Raw genomic sequence first — 13,568 nt, forward strand, 5'->3', positions numbered from 1 at the left:
TGTTTACATTTGGAGAACGGAGAGAACTGGGCAGGCTAAATTATTCATTGCTTTAGAACTAAGACGATAGCCGCTGGTCCTATTTGTGTGCATTCTGAAGCGAACACGTTTTTCTTTTTAATATACATTTAGCTTACGCTTCAATGCCAGGCAATTTGCAATGATTGCAACCGTACAGTAAAAGTGTAGCTAAACTACCAAATTACACGTTCTTAACAGTAATGATAGGTCAAAGCCAGAGACACTTTTTAATCCCTGACAATGTTCCTGTGAGAGCAGTCAGACTGAGTGGAGAAGTGACATGATTCAGCTGGAGGAAGGTAATACAAGGCACTTCTTGACAAGATGAGTTTTCATTCTATGATGGAAGATGGAAAGCGACTTGGCTGTTCTGACTGGAGTGTGTATGTGAATGCGTGTGAGTGATGGCTGAGTTGGCGGTGGGGCGGGGACCCTTTCTCGGAGTCCAGATTGAAGATGTGCGCTGTGATAGCAGTGAGCAATTGCTGTGAATTGTTCTCAATTTAGTAGGCTTTAACATCTGCCAGTCCTGATGCCTGCCTCACGTACAGCATATATACCCAGCATCACATGCATATAGACACATGCAGACAAAATAAGGCAGTGGCACATTCCAATATTTTCTGCCTCCAAAAGCTGGAGAGCAATAACTGTGTTACTCATCAAGCGTGAGCTGCTGAGTTACAAAGTGTATAAATTGGATATCTAGGTTCTACAATGAGGCTGGAATACATTAATGCTGTGAAATACCCAGTCATGACACTTCCTCAAAATCATTTACATAACAATAGAACACTTGTTATTTGTAGTGTAAGTCTTTCTTTTTTAATTCTCTTGGTTTTGCTTTCATGTTAGTATGTACACGAATCCAACTCAATCTCAGTGCCGTTTTAATTGCTTTTTTTTTTTTATTGCACAACTGAATCTTAACAATGTAACTTCTTTTTTGTACATAAATTCAGGTCATGAAACCAGACTGCTTACAACTAATAACTCACAGCTGCCTGAATAGGTCCCAATAACAAAATCATAAATGATTAAGTCCACTATGCCAGTTAAAATTAGCATACTTATTAGTTTCAAAGCTGCTGTGACAGTACAAGATTTATGTTTATGTTGCTCAGAATATAATCATGTTTCAAAAATCACTACCTAATGGTAAACGGTAAATAGTATACGTTTGCCAGCAATCCTACAATGCAATTCATGAACAGTGCAACACTACATCTGTCAGTCATGATGCAAAAGAGTGTTTCTCAAACACCTAATATCTCATTTGACTGTCCACTGTAGAGAAAAGTATCAAGTGTTTGTAATACCTGCCCATTCTCATTACCAGGACGCTTTGACACTCCACTCAGCATGTGATATCGACCCCAAAGGCACCCTTTAGTGTCTTAATGAGATGCATTGGGCTCCAATGTAACTCTGTTGTAAACCCATCCATGGCAATATTTGACGCTGAGGGTAATTGGCGTAAAGAGCCAGAAAGTCTGCATAGGGCGAGAGGGAGGGAACGTGGATGGGTCAAACAAACCAGGTTTTCAAGAAGATCACAGCTCATGTCCCGTATAACACCAAAAGTCAACAATATTTAAACATAACGTTACAGTACGGTTGTCACGCCAAATTTATGGCACGTTACTGACAAAAGTGCTTATTTTAAAGAAATTTTAGGGAGTTTCAAATGAGTGAACAGGGGAGTGACTTTGAATACTTTGTTGTGATTTAATGCTGCCTTCAAATGGAACTCGTGGTTATGACATGAGAAGTCATGTACACGATAGGCTTGGCATCCGAGTGGTTAAGTTTGCGAGACAATGGCTAGGCAATGGCACCATGGATGCTACTGTTATTACAGTCGGTGGCTAGAAGTGATGATGCCGTTAGGAAAATCAACGTTTTCCTCAGACATTACAGAAAATTGCCAAAAAGTCTGTATAAAACTAAAATTTCAATATATTAACTTAACTGCTATTTCTGAAAACATCAGCAAACCCATCACCTTAACTTTTAGAAAATTTCCACTTCCGAAGTCGAGAATATTACATAAGGGTGACGTTCATATGCACTCCTCTTGTAAACATGGTAAACACGACCCCATCTGAAGGCAGCATAACTCTGTTTATGGTGCGGAGTGCACTCAAGATGATGGTAATTTGTCTGAAGAAGAGTCTCTAACTAACAAAACAGCCTGCACAAGATGCTAAAACTACCAAAACTTTTTCCAAAATATATTAATCTCAATAAATCTGGAATCTAATACTGTTCAAATGTTGTGGGTGATCTACATAAAGTTCAGATTGTTATTAGTAAGACCAAAAATGCTTGAGAAAAAACCTCCCGTCAATTACTTAATAATTATCAACCGAAAAGGAGACTAGTGGGTTGAAATCTTTTCTAAGCTCTCAGAGGATTCTCCGTCATAGGACAGATTGGATTTCCATCATAATCTGTTATGCAGCCCTACCAAATAGTGTATTTTGACAGAGAATCTTGGATTTTGGATTTTATACAGGATAAAAAAAACCTGCTATTATGAAGACCTTGTGGCTAATATTGTACATGACATTTGAGAGGCTTTGAAGTGGTGCTGAAGAATTCCATTTGTACCATGATCAGTGAATGAACCTCCATGAGAACTCCATGTTGAAACTCTCAGACCTCATTAGCAGCAGCGAGGGAAAGTTCCAGTGTATTTATATTTAGCATTGCTCAGCAATAACCAATCCCCTGCTGTCAACATGGATGCTTCTCCTGCTGATCTCTTGGCTAAACAAAACCGTCTCCCTCTGTTAGGATTTATTTGGGTTTTTTGTTCTGCTCTATACCAGATAGTGGAATAAAGCAAAGATCCTTGAAAAGCAGCAGGGTTTATGGGAAATGTGGTCTACCAACCACCAATGATATATATTCTACCTTTATTGGATCGCAGTTAATTTTACAATGATATGTTGATGGTATACATAGACTATCATTCATGTTTTCAGTTGAACATGTGTGTTCATATGTGGTAGGTTAGATTTGTAAAATATACAGCACCTTTCCTGTACTTCCTGCTCAGCCTCATCCTTCATTTTGCATGCTCATTTATCTCAACACCTCCACACACACACAAACACATACACACAGTCTCCCTCAGTTTATCTGTCTTTTTTTCTTCCTGTTCTGCTTCCTGTAGATAAAGATAAGCTGATTTAGCAGGCTACATTGTGTACGAATGGTTAAATGATTTTGATTTCCATACCGTGGCAAATTGATTCTGTGTTTCCATATTCAGCTGTGATCACTTGTCAGATAAGCAATTGTTTTTTTATGTTTGTTTAATTTGGTTTCTCGGCACTCTGACACAGCACTGCGTGTGTCACTGGGTTTTTTTGTGTGTGTGTGTGTGTGTGTGTGTGTGTGTCTTAGAAGGTGTTGATAAAGATGCGTTGTGAATATGGCTGGCATCGCTGCCCCTCTCACGTTGACACTTGGCATCACAGGGGTGCACTTTCTGCCCTTTCTCACCGAACACACACACACAAGGCTGTTCTCACACCTCTCTCACTACTATGTGCCAGACACTGCTTTAAGATGTTGCTTTTGTCACCTAATGAAGGCCAGCGTACAGAGGCAGGCATCCAAATAGGTGTCTCATCCCAAATATCCAGTTACTGTCCTCCATCGCAACTGTATTATCAGCTACATTTGTCCCTTAAAATTATTGTTTTCAAAGGCAATATCGCAGCAGCCGGCTAGCAAACATGTTATAAATTGTCTTTTTAGCATTGGCTGCAGCTGTACATCATTTTCAAGTTAGAACAGGAAGATGATGAGTGTATTTACATTAGAATGAACTTGCTGATGATGCTACAATTTAATGTAATAATGGGACAGAAATCAAATAATGTCTATTTTCTTCTTACCTGTAAGTGCTGTTTATTAGTGTAGATTGTTTTGGTGTGAGTCACCAGGTGTTGGAGATATCGGCCATAGAGATGGCTGCCTTCTCTCCAATATAACAAAACTACATGGCTCTCAGCTTGTGGTGCTCAAAGCGCCAAAAAAATGCATTTGAAAAACTCAAAACTACACCCGCCAACCATATCACTACACAGAAGGAAGCTTATATCTGCCATAGATTTTAGTAACAACTAGATACTGGATGCCAAGATGGCACTTATTCCTTCCAATGGAGTTGCTTGCCTGGCGCATACACCAAAAAAGTTTTCTAGCTTCAGGGTTTAATCCTGGGTATGCAGCCCACTGAATATGCGCAGTTGTTCCTACTTGACTCATAGACTTAACAAAGTTATGTTGTCACAGATTTTTAAATCATTTTCTAAAGATTGAGGGAAGTTTTACAAACGTAAAACCACCATGGCTCAAAAATTCCGAATGGACAGATTCATAATTGACCTTGTTTTACAGATGTCTCTTTTACAAAGGTGGTGTGTGGGGAAGATTCTTTCCGGGCCGCAGAGGATTTCTTTTTTTTTTTTTCTTTTTTGCTGCAGTACTGCATGTGGCCACTGGGAAAAAATTGCTGCCTGGGTGCTTGTGACAACATGAGATGTAAATAGTAATGGCGTCCTCCTTGAACTGTAACATTAGTTTTAGTGCTAGGTGAGCTAGCAGCACATGCACGTTTTTGCACAGTAATAAAGTTGATGGATGTATTTTAGTAGAAAGAAAATAGTTCCTTCATGAAACTGCTCACAACAAAGACTATGGATCATCTTCAGTAACCAGGTCATGATTTTTGGAAGGAGACATTGCCGTTGAGTTTATCAAATGTGTTTTTTTGTTGTTGTTGTTTTCGAGCACCACAAGCCGAGTGCCATCTAGTTCCATTATATTTGAGAGAAGGCAGATATCTCTACAGCTGATATCTTCAACACTTGGTAAGTTACACCAAAACAATCTAGACTCATAAAAAGTACTATGGGTGAGAGGAAAAATATGTAATTTTGATTTTGGGGTGAACTGTCCCTTTAACGTTCAAACATCATATCCTCATATTGCCTAAATCAAATATGACAGTCAGTTTATCATAGTGTTAGCATCCATGCAACAATTACATGTAAAGCCTTAATCCTATTTACACTTTTCCTATGTGTTCATCGTGTTTCCATAGCAAAATGTATTTTATATAATTCTGCACGCCATCATTTTGTTTACAGAAAGATGTTTGTGCCTGGAGTACACATAAGCAACTTATCCTCAAGGACACAAATCAGAGCAACTCTGTGGTGTTGAGTGTGGTTTGTTCTGGCTGTCATCATGTGACTGTAGTGCACCCGTTTTCCCAGCAGAGAGAGCTCAAGCGAGGTACCACTGCTGCCATGCTTTGCTCTCTGTGTCAGTGTGATACATCAAGCTGCAGGGCTTGGTGTGTGAGTGGCCATGAGTGTATTAGTTTTGCATTTGCAATCCTGCTGACTCACTCGCTGCACTTCTGTAGCGCTGTTGCAAATCAATTAGGATTTATTTTGTTGTTGTCTGGCAAGGCATTCTTTGATAGATGAGAGTCGTGTGTTGCACAGCACATGACATGTTCAGATCCTTCTACGACATTAGAGAATAAAGTGACTGTTGCAGGGCTAATGGAGGATTGTCAGGATAGTGAGTCAGTCCTCTTTGTCTCCCTCCACCAGGTTTGATTCCTTATCTTGGCTGCTTTTATTTGCTAAGATTTCACTTATTCTCACACTCACTTTTCACCCTCTCCTACACAAGATCTCTCCTTCTAGATGCATGTTCATCCTGCTATTCATTAGCTAATGGTGATAGAACAATTTAGAAAACCTGATTGGAAAGTCAGTAAAGATCTGCACACTGCCATTAAATCTATATTTCTGACATTTCAGAGAGTTTATTTACTTCCTTCAACCCTGCTGATGAAAATGCACCTGATTCAGATTTTGTTTTCTGTGGTATTTCAAGTGTTTGCAAAAACACACTTGATAGTTGGATGGAAAAGTAGCTGTCTCACTCTCTCCATCTCTATGTGATGTACCGTGATGGTCTGACATATGTTCTCCTGGGAGCCTTCACTTTCTCCTCTCCTCCCCCTTCAAGTTAACACGCTGGAAGAAACAGCACTTTAGGAAGGTCACACACGCATGCACACACATACACAAAGCAATGTTAGAGGAAACAGCAGATTTGAAGGGAGTGGCACTCGACTGATGTAGACAGCTCTCTGTTTAAAATACGATTGGTCCTTTCACCTCAGTGCTTTGCCCTTCACACAGGAGTGCACTTGATATAATGACATAGAGTTTTGAGTTTGTGTATTTAAGGCACTTCTTCCAAAACTCTCCACACTGAGCCGTAAAGAATGGCTGGAAACTGTTAGAAAATACCATGCTGATCATTTTCAGTTTTTGCTGCATCAAAATTAACCCACATTTTGCTGTTTGTACACCTCTGTTTCCACAGCACACTAGAAACAACCTTCGACACCACGGTAACCACTGAGGTCAATGGGCGAAGTCTACCAGCCCTCACTTCACGCTCCTCCCCCATGGCCTGGCGTCTGGGCCAAACACAAACCCCGCGTCTCCAGGCAGGCGAAGCCCCCTCAATGCCCAGCAGCTACGCTGCGCCCAGGGCGAGCACGACGAGCGCTGGCACCACCACGGGGCGCTACAGCGGCCACTCGGACCCCTCCAGGTTTGTGTTCAGTGCCCCCCTGAGGCGAGCAGCCGTGGCAGCAGGGGCGAGGGGGGCGGAGCAGGGGGAGAAGGGAGGAGGAGGGCTGGAAGGAGGGAAGCAGATGGAGATGGCAGGGTACATGAGTGATGGGGACATCCTAGGGAGGAACGGCCGGATGGATGATATCACCAGCGGGTAGGATGACTAGTGCTAAGCATGTTGGCTTCCTCTGATGCACTGACTAATTCTGAGCTCCTGCTTTAATGGCCCAATCAATGAATTACAGGCTTATTCACATATGTAACTCAACACATGTTATGTTAACATGTTCTGTATCCTTTACCCTTACACGCTTATTTGCTAATTACCAATCTTTCTCGCTGTTTGCGCATTGCTACCACCACCAACTGTCAACCAGAGGAATGGCATGAACCAACTGAAGGATGTTAATTGTGTCACCTGAGTGCTCACACGCATGCATATGTGTGCATGGTACAAACAAATAGAGCACCCACATTACTCCATGTGTTGTTAGGGGCCAAAAACTCTACAAGGTACCATTTAAGTCATGTAAACAAATATTTAACATCTTCATAATCAGCTTTTTATCTTATTGTCTAAAATTGATAGAATTGTTAATCAAAGTGAGACTAATAGCAGGTTGAATTTTGGTGATGGGGCCTTTCTATTTAAATCAGTGACTGAATATTTATGTGTATATTTGAATCTTTAACAGACATGAATGTAAAATTCAAAATATTAAGACTGTATTCAGACCATTAGACTAATAATCCCTACAAGTCTCATGTGCATTGAACACATTACTTAATTTTAATTTTAAAGCATGCTCATGTTCATGACAGTCTGTGAGATTTGTAAGCTTTACTACCAGAAGATTTACATATAGGATGGTCCTGTACATCATTCATACTACTTTAAAGGCCATTTATATTTTGAAGGATCATGAATACAAGTGACACAAAGGGATGTCGCAGTAACTACTGGGTTTAGCTGAAAAACGGCCTGAAATTTACACTTAGCTGTGTATTCATGCAGTCACCAAGGCCTTCCTGTGTACATTAAAACAAATGACCAGCTGACACCCACCAAGGCTATCATAGGTTTGTCATGTCTTTAAAAGGAAGCGCGAACCTTGAGGGCGCTCGATACACTGACAGATTACCGGAACCTGAATGAAAAAAGATAAGTCAGTGTCTTCCATAAAACATCACAACAACTTGCGTGTGGGCCTCTGACCTTCATTCACTCAATAGCAACAAATGCCTTGAGCTAATTCCACACACACACTCGCATGAACACACATTCCCATGCACTTAAGATTGCCGGAGTGAAGGAGTGAAGCATGTGTAGGATTAAAGACGTGTCAGAACAGAAAATGTAGCAACATGTCGGGAGGGAAAGGTGATTAGCTGAATTATTAGCTTAATTAGCTCAACGCTAATGATCCCCATGTCCTATCAGCCGTGTCTGATAGCTTTCTGGCACTAGCCTCAATCTTACCACTTGCTCACTGCCACATACACACATTGAAACGTGCTCTTTTTTGTGAGTTCAAAAAAATGCACATACAGCCTAAACAGTGTTCATTAATCAGTATATCCATCAGGTCCCTGTATTATCTCTACTGCTTTAATTTAATCAGCTTCTTTAAATTTAAAACAACAAAAACACTGACTAACTCTTTCAATGCCAAGCTGTGATCAGACATCTACGTCCTCTAATGAATTCTCCTCTCACAGATACCTTACAGACGGTGGCCTCCATCTGTATGCGCGGAACACAGGCCGAGCCTCAGACGCGGCTTCTTCTCGAGAAGTATCCCAGAGAGGGAGCAAAGAGATGCAGGGCGACATAGACAGGTAAGGATGGAGTCTGTCAGTCATACCGCTCGCATTGCTGATGTGTGTTTGACATTGCTGTGGACCGCACCCAGGTCTAATTGAGAATCCACACTTTTAAGATTCATGTGAGAGCACGTTGCATACATGAAAGCAAGCTGTTAAATATCCAAATTTGCATACAGTGTCCGCATTTCACATTCCAGATAAGATTTCTGGCGTTTAGTTGATGTTCCTCTCCAGAGCACCTTGCAATGTGTTTGACAGTGAAAGCTTCAGTGGCATCGCTTGTTGCCATTCACTTTCAGCTGAAGCCAGGTGGATGTTTGCAAGGGCAAATCCACCAGACTGTGCTGTGCAGCTAGTGAGGCATGTGTGTGAGGAAAGCGGTACGCTGTGGTGAGATTGGTAGACAGTTTGAAGCTATAACAACTTGATGTGTGGGGCGACTCCTGAGTTGGGAGTAAGACTGTGTTGATTTATACAGGGCTTTTCCTGCTACAACCAGTTTGTATTTAAACCATCTCTACTTTCATCCCAAGTTTATGTCAAGAGTTATCATTATGGCTTTTTAAGGATTAACAAACAGTCTGTCTGACATAGAATCACCATATGTAAATGAAACTTATATATGTGACAATTTTTACTCACCTTCAGCTCGTGCTGCAACATGTATATTACATGTTCATGCTGTCTCCATGACCTCATCCAGATTTTTGTTCCGTGTTCTTGAATGAATTTCATGAATTTTCTGTAAAGAGTAGTGCAAGAACTAATAGCTAGTTGTCCCTGCCTGTTTTATGCCATGTACATTTACTCTAAAGTCACATGATTGTTTAGAGAGATTTGTAAGATTTCCGGTTTTGGGAGTCGGAACTCTGATTGTTAGTGAACGGAATCTGTTAGTGTGTGATGTGCTGTTTTGGTGACAAAACAGTCACATTTGAAACATCTATTAAGATTTGATTTTTTTTTAGTGTGGGCCAGTCTTTAAGAGCTATGGAGCAATCATATAGTACGCCAAACATGTCTAATTTGCTCATAAACAAATATAAACAAACCACATGTGAAAATAGGAAATAAGTTCATGTCTTTCAAAGGTGATAGCCAGGGCACTACCCCACTGCAGGGACGTCCAAGATTAAATGAGGTGAAAAGGAGAGAGGTGCTATTGATTTGAAGCTGTCAAGCTAAGATTGTGTTGACAAGCCTTCAGAGAGGCTGCTGGGAATCGAATGATGCAGCGACATTTCCCAGCATCGCAACTTCTGCCAAGATTTAAATGAGTGGCAGTGTTTAGAGGAGTGGGAGGCTTGAAAAGCAATCAGATATGGCTCTCAAGAATTAGTTGGCTTTTGTTGTAATGCTTTTAATTAGTTAAGTGCTGTTATAGACAGTCTACTTCAGATTAAGGATTCTATTCTAGTAGCTAAATGAGCATGGTTAAAGAAGGCAAACTTAACCAGGATGAAATATGCCTTGCAGAAAAGGTGGTGATGTTTTGCTTCCTACTGAATCTATGTCTTTGTTTGTGTTACTGGTCTATGTAATCCAATTATTTCACATCTCAGATGATCCTTCTATTTCTGAAGTACGTGCCCGGTCTCAGAAGCATGCTCGTCACAACAGTCAGTCAAGCCAGACAGCCAGGGGCAAGTCCGATCATATCTGTGATCGGCAGAGCGTCAAAACACGCCAGATCTGACCGGAGATTCAGAATAAGCTGATTAACCTGCCCCCTGTCAGATCTGCCCGTCAGCCCCTGACACTCAGGCAAGGGGATGGATAAGAATAAGTCTGAACCTTGTGAACTGTCTCCTCCATTTGCCAGGTCTTAGCTTCACCCTACACATGTTTTATCTCTGTATTTGAATATTATGCCCAAAGTGTCTCACCTTGCATTGACATGAATCCAAAAAAAAAAATTGCAGCTTTTCTCAGCTTTAGTCTGTGTTAGTGCTCTGGGCCTCAGGGGCGATGAGGAAATATTGATGCCTGCTTCCCCTTAAGATGCCTGCAGGCAAGAGACTCCAGATTGGATCAGAATTTGAACTCTGGAACCCTGTTTTTTCTTCCTTCCTTCCTCCATTTTCCCGTACAAATCTATATGAATGTACACACGCGCAAAAGTACACATGCCTTTAATGCTTCCCCCTGCCTCCCTCTGACATGTGTGATTGTCAGACGCTGAGCTGTCACCACCCGCTGACATACGACAAAGCTCAGGGGGGAAATTCATTTCCAAAGAGATCGCTCACCGGGCTTCACACCTCAGCCCGGCTTTAGCTCCCTCCGTAGGACAGGATCTGCCTTCCATGATTGGTTCCTTCTTTATCCCAAAGCATTCAGCTTCTTTTCCACGCAACCCCCCGGCTTTAAGTGAAATGAGTAGAGGATAAGGCCCAAGTTCAAACAATCTGTTTGCTGACTTTGAAGAACTTTTCTTCTCCTCAAATGCGCATGCTGCCATTCTAGGAATGAGAAATACTAACAGTGCATTTATTCTTAGATTGGAAGTGAGTCAAATAAACATTGTGCAGTTTCTCCTGCCGTCTGTCATATGTAGCTGTCCTTACGATGAACTAACCAGAATAGGAGGTGAAAACTTTCAACACATGTTTCTACTGCTTCTGGGACTAGCAGGTAGAATCATAATCATATTTATTTCTTGCATGTCTGCTCCATTGCTGCCGTATTTTGGCTCCCTTATCTAGGAGAAAATGCTAGTGTGCAATAAGTAGGTGATTAAAGGGAAAAGGCCCTTTTGAATAGGCTTCAGTTGGTGACATTCAGGAGAGATTTTCTGATCAAAGTTGTAGTTAATATTTCTGTTGTGCTCATTATTAAATCCTTCATTTAAATGTAAATTTCCTCAGATGTTATATATCAAGCCCCAGAGAAGGAATATGAGCATGTTGCACTCAGTTGTGGATTAACAGAGATTTTTAAGAGTCAGATATTATTAATGTAAGAGAAAAAGCATGACTCAAACTTCAATCACAGCCCAACCTGACTGTCTTGTGGCCCAACACTGCATTATGGGGCTACTTTCACAAAGACCTAACTACGAGCTAACTACTGTAATTGTCAGACTGCTAGATGTGTAAATTCAACTGTTGCACAACGCTACCTCGTCTAATCTATGTTATGTAGGACTAATTTGGTTCAGAAGGGTTTATTTTATGTCCCTACTGCTGTATGTTTCATACAGGTTACTGCGCTTTCCGTGTCAGTAAGCGTCACTGATTGTAAGGCCAGAAATATACTTGCTTTTAACTACACACTAACATTTGCATGATGGCTGCCTCATGTATCCTGCATCCGTTTGGAGCGTTTGTTGTGCATGTCCTCAGAAATCAATGCTACATATATGCAAGATGCAATAAACAGTGGGGGCAGTGTAGCAGGCAGCGAAAAATATTATCCCCATTGTCACAATCTGCTTGATTTAGGGGCCTTACATACCATCGGCAATGGCACCACTGTCACTTTCTCTGCCGTGATCTCAGGATTAGCAATAGAGTAACCTCCTCAAGTGTTGCCATGTTAACGTTGCATCATACAAATTCAGAAGTTCTTTATGGTCTGAGTTCTCTGTTAGCGCTCTAGTGGAATCCCCCAGTAAAAAGCGTAGCACATAGGCAAGTATGTGAACAATAAGATTCACAACACAGCTGGTCATCTATGTAAACTTGTGGTTTAAAAATAAGCGTATCTCCGGCCTTACTATGGCAACATAGCTTGTAGTTAGCAGGGGGTAGAGTGGCTAACTTTTTAGACTTAAAATAAGTCATTCCACATTTTTGGGAAACTTGCAGTAACTTGTCTAAGAGCAAAAGTAGGGCTGGCCTAACACTACAGACCAGTCTAAAATATATGTGTGAAACTGGCCCATGGTTTGCTGTGGACAAATCCTCTTCGACAGTGCGTATGTCTCTGGATGATTGTTGAACTTCTAAGAAAAGTCTGCGAGAATCTCTTCAAAACCAAAATCTGACTTGTCAGTGTTAATTGAAGTATTTTCTGCAGTCATGCATAAGTGTAGCAGCTTTGGAAATGCACTGGTGTTACACAAGGTTATCTCTGTGGACATGCAGTTGAAGGTTGCGTTACACATAATTGAATCTGTATAACAGAAATATATTGCTTGCAGCATCAGTGCACAAACAGGAGCATTCAATGGCTGTTACTGTCACTACTGTATAACAGCCTCTTTATAATTGTTGGGGTCACAACACTTGTTTTTCTAAAAGTTGTTTTGCCTTCGGCACCTGGACACAGCTGTATATTGAGTTACAAACTGTTAGAGCAGAGCAGGGTATTTGAGCTGTTGTTGTCTGATAGCTGGATATGAAGTGTAGTTTGGGACAAATTATTTGTTATTTTTATTATACTGCAGAACTGTGTAGTTATTTTCTATCAGTAATGGAAAGAATGACCAAGCATTAAAATGCTCAGTCATTCCCTTCTCTTCCACCTCTTGGAATAAGCAGTAATTGGGATTGTGCACATGTCCCTCCACTCCCCAGTTCTCCTGGCACACTGGCAGTAGTAGAGAGTGTTCCTGGGAGGCAGAAAGCAGGAGCAGGTCTGTGTACATAAACTGAGCTCCCATGAGGCTCATTATGCTTCACGCTCCTCTCCGTCCATAACGACTCCTCTGGCTGCCACCCATGGCAGCTTTATCCCAAACCAACACAGTCCCTGAGGAAATTCATCTAAATGACTCATCAGATCGAGACTGGCGGCCAGCAGGTGACTGAGACCATCTGGGGCTGGAACAGTGTGGGTTTATGTTTGCTGCAGTCAACCTTACATCAGATATGTGCCCGATGCGACTATAGGTGGTGTAAGATGCTGCTGACCTCCACTTCTTGGTCTGATCAGCTATGTGGGTGTCTGTGGATGTTACTTGGGAAAACATTCCGCTGCACAGGAAGTGATGCACTATGTTTCTGGAGGTGGTTTGCTTGGAAGGCTGAAGAAATAGAGGGGAAGTTAAGATTTGAGTGTTTTAATCATCAGTATGGGGACAGAGCCCAT

At 41.4% G+C, this 13,568-nt stretch overlaps 1 protein-coding gene across 11 annotated transcripts in view; it reads left to right on the forward strand.

Annotated features, from left to right (window-relative positions):
- The window catches only part of nav3 (neuron navigator 3), a 397,873-nt gene that overhangs the window by 320,835 nt on the left and 63,470 nt on the right, over positions 1 to 13,568 (forward strand). For 10 of the 11 annotated variants that reach the window (XM_050035975.1, XM_050035968.1, XM_050035970.1 and 7 more), the window contains 2 exons: positions 6,451 to 6,861; positions 8,427 to 8,546. In XM_050035975.1, the coding sequence (XP_049891932.1) occupies positions 6,451 to 6,861; positions 8,427 to 8,546 (531 nt within the window). The remainder of the gene's footprint in view (positions 1 to 6,450; positions 6,862 to 8,426; positions 8,547 to 13,568) is intronic. The other variant, XM_050035974.1, reaches the window with a different exon arrangement.

Source organism: Epinephelus moara, chromosome 23 (assembly GCF_006386435.1).
Source record: "Epinephelus moara isolate mb chromosome 23, YSFRI_EMoa_1.0, whole genome shotgun sequence".
NCBI classification, from domain to species: domain Eukaryota; kingdom Metazoa; phylum Chordata; class Actinopteri; order Perciformes; family Serranidae; genus Epinephelus; species Epinephelus moara.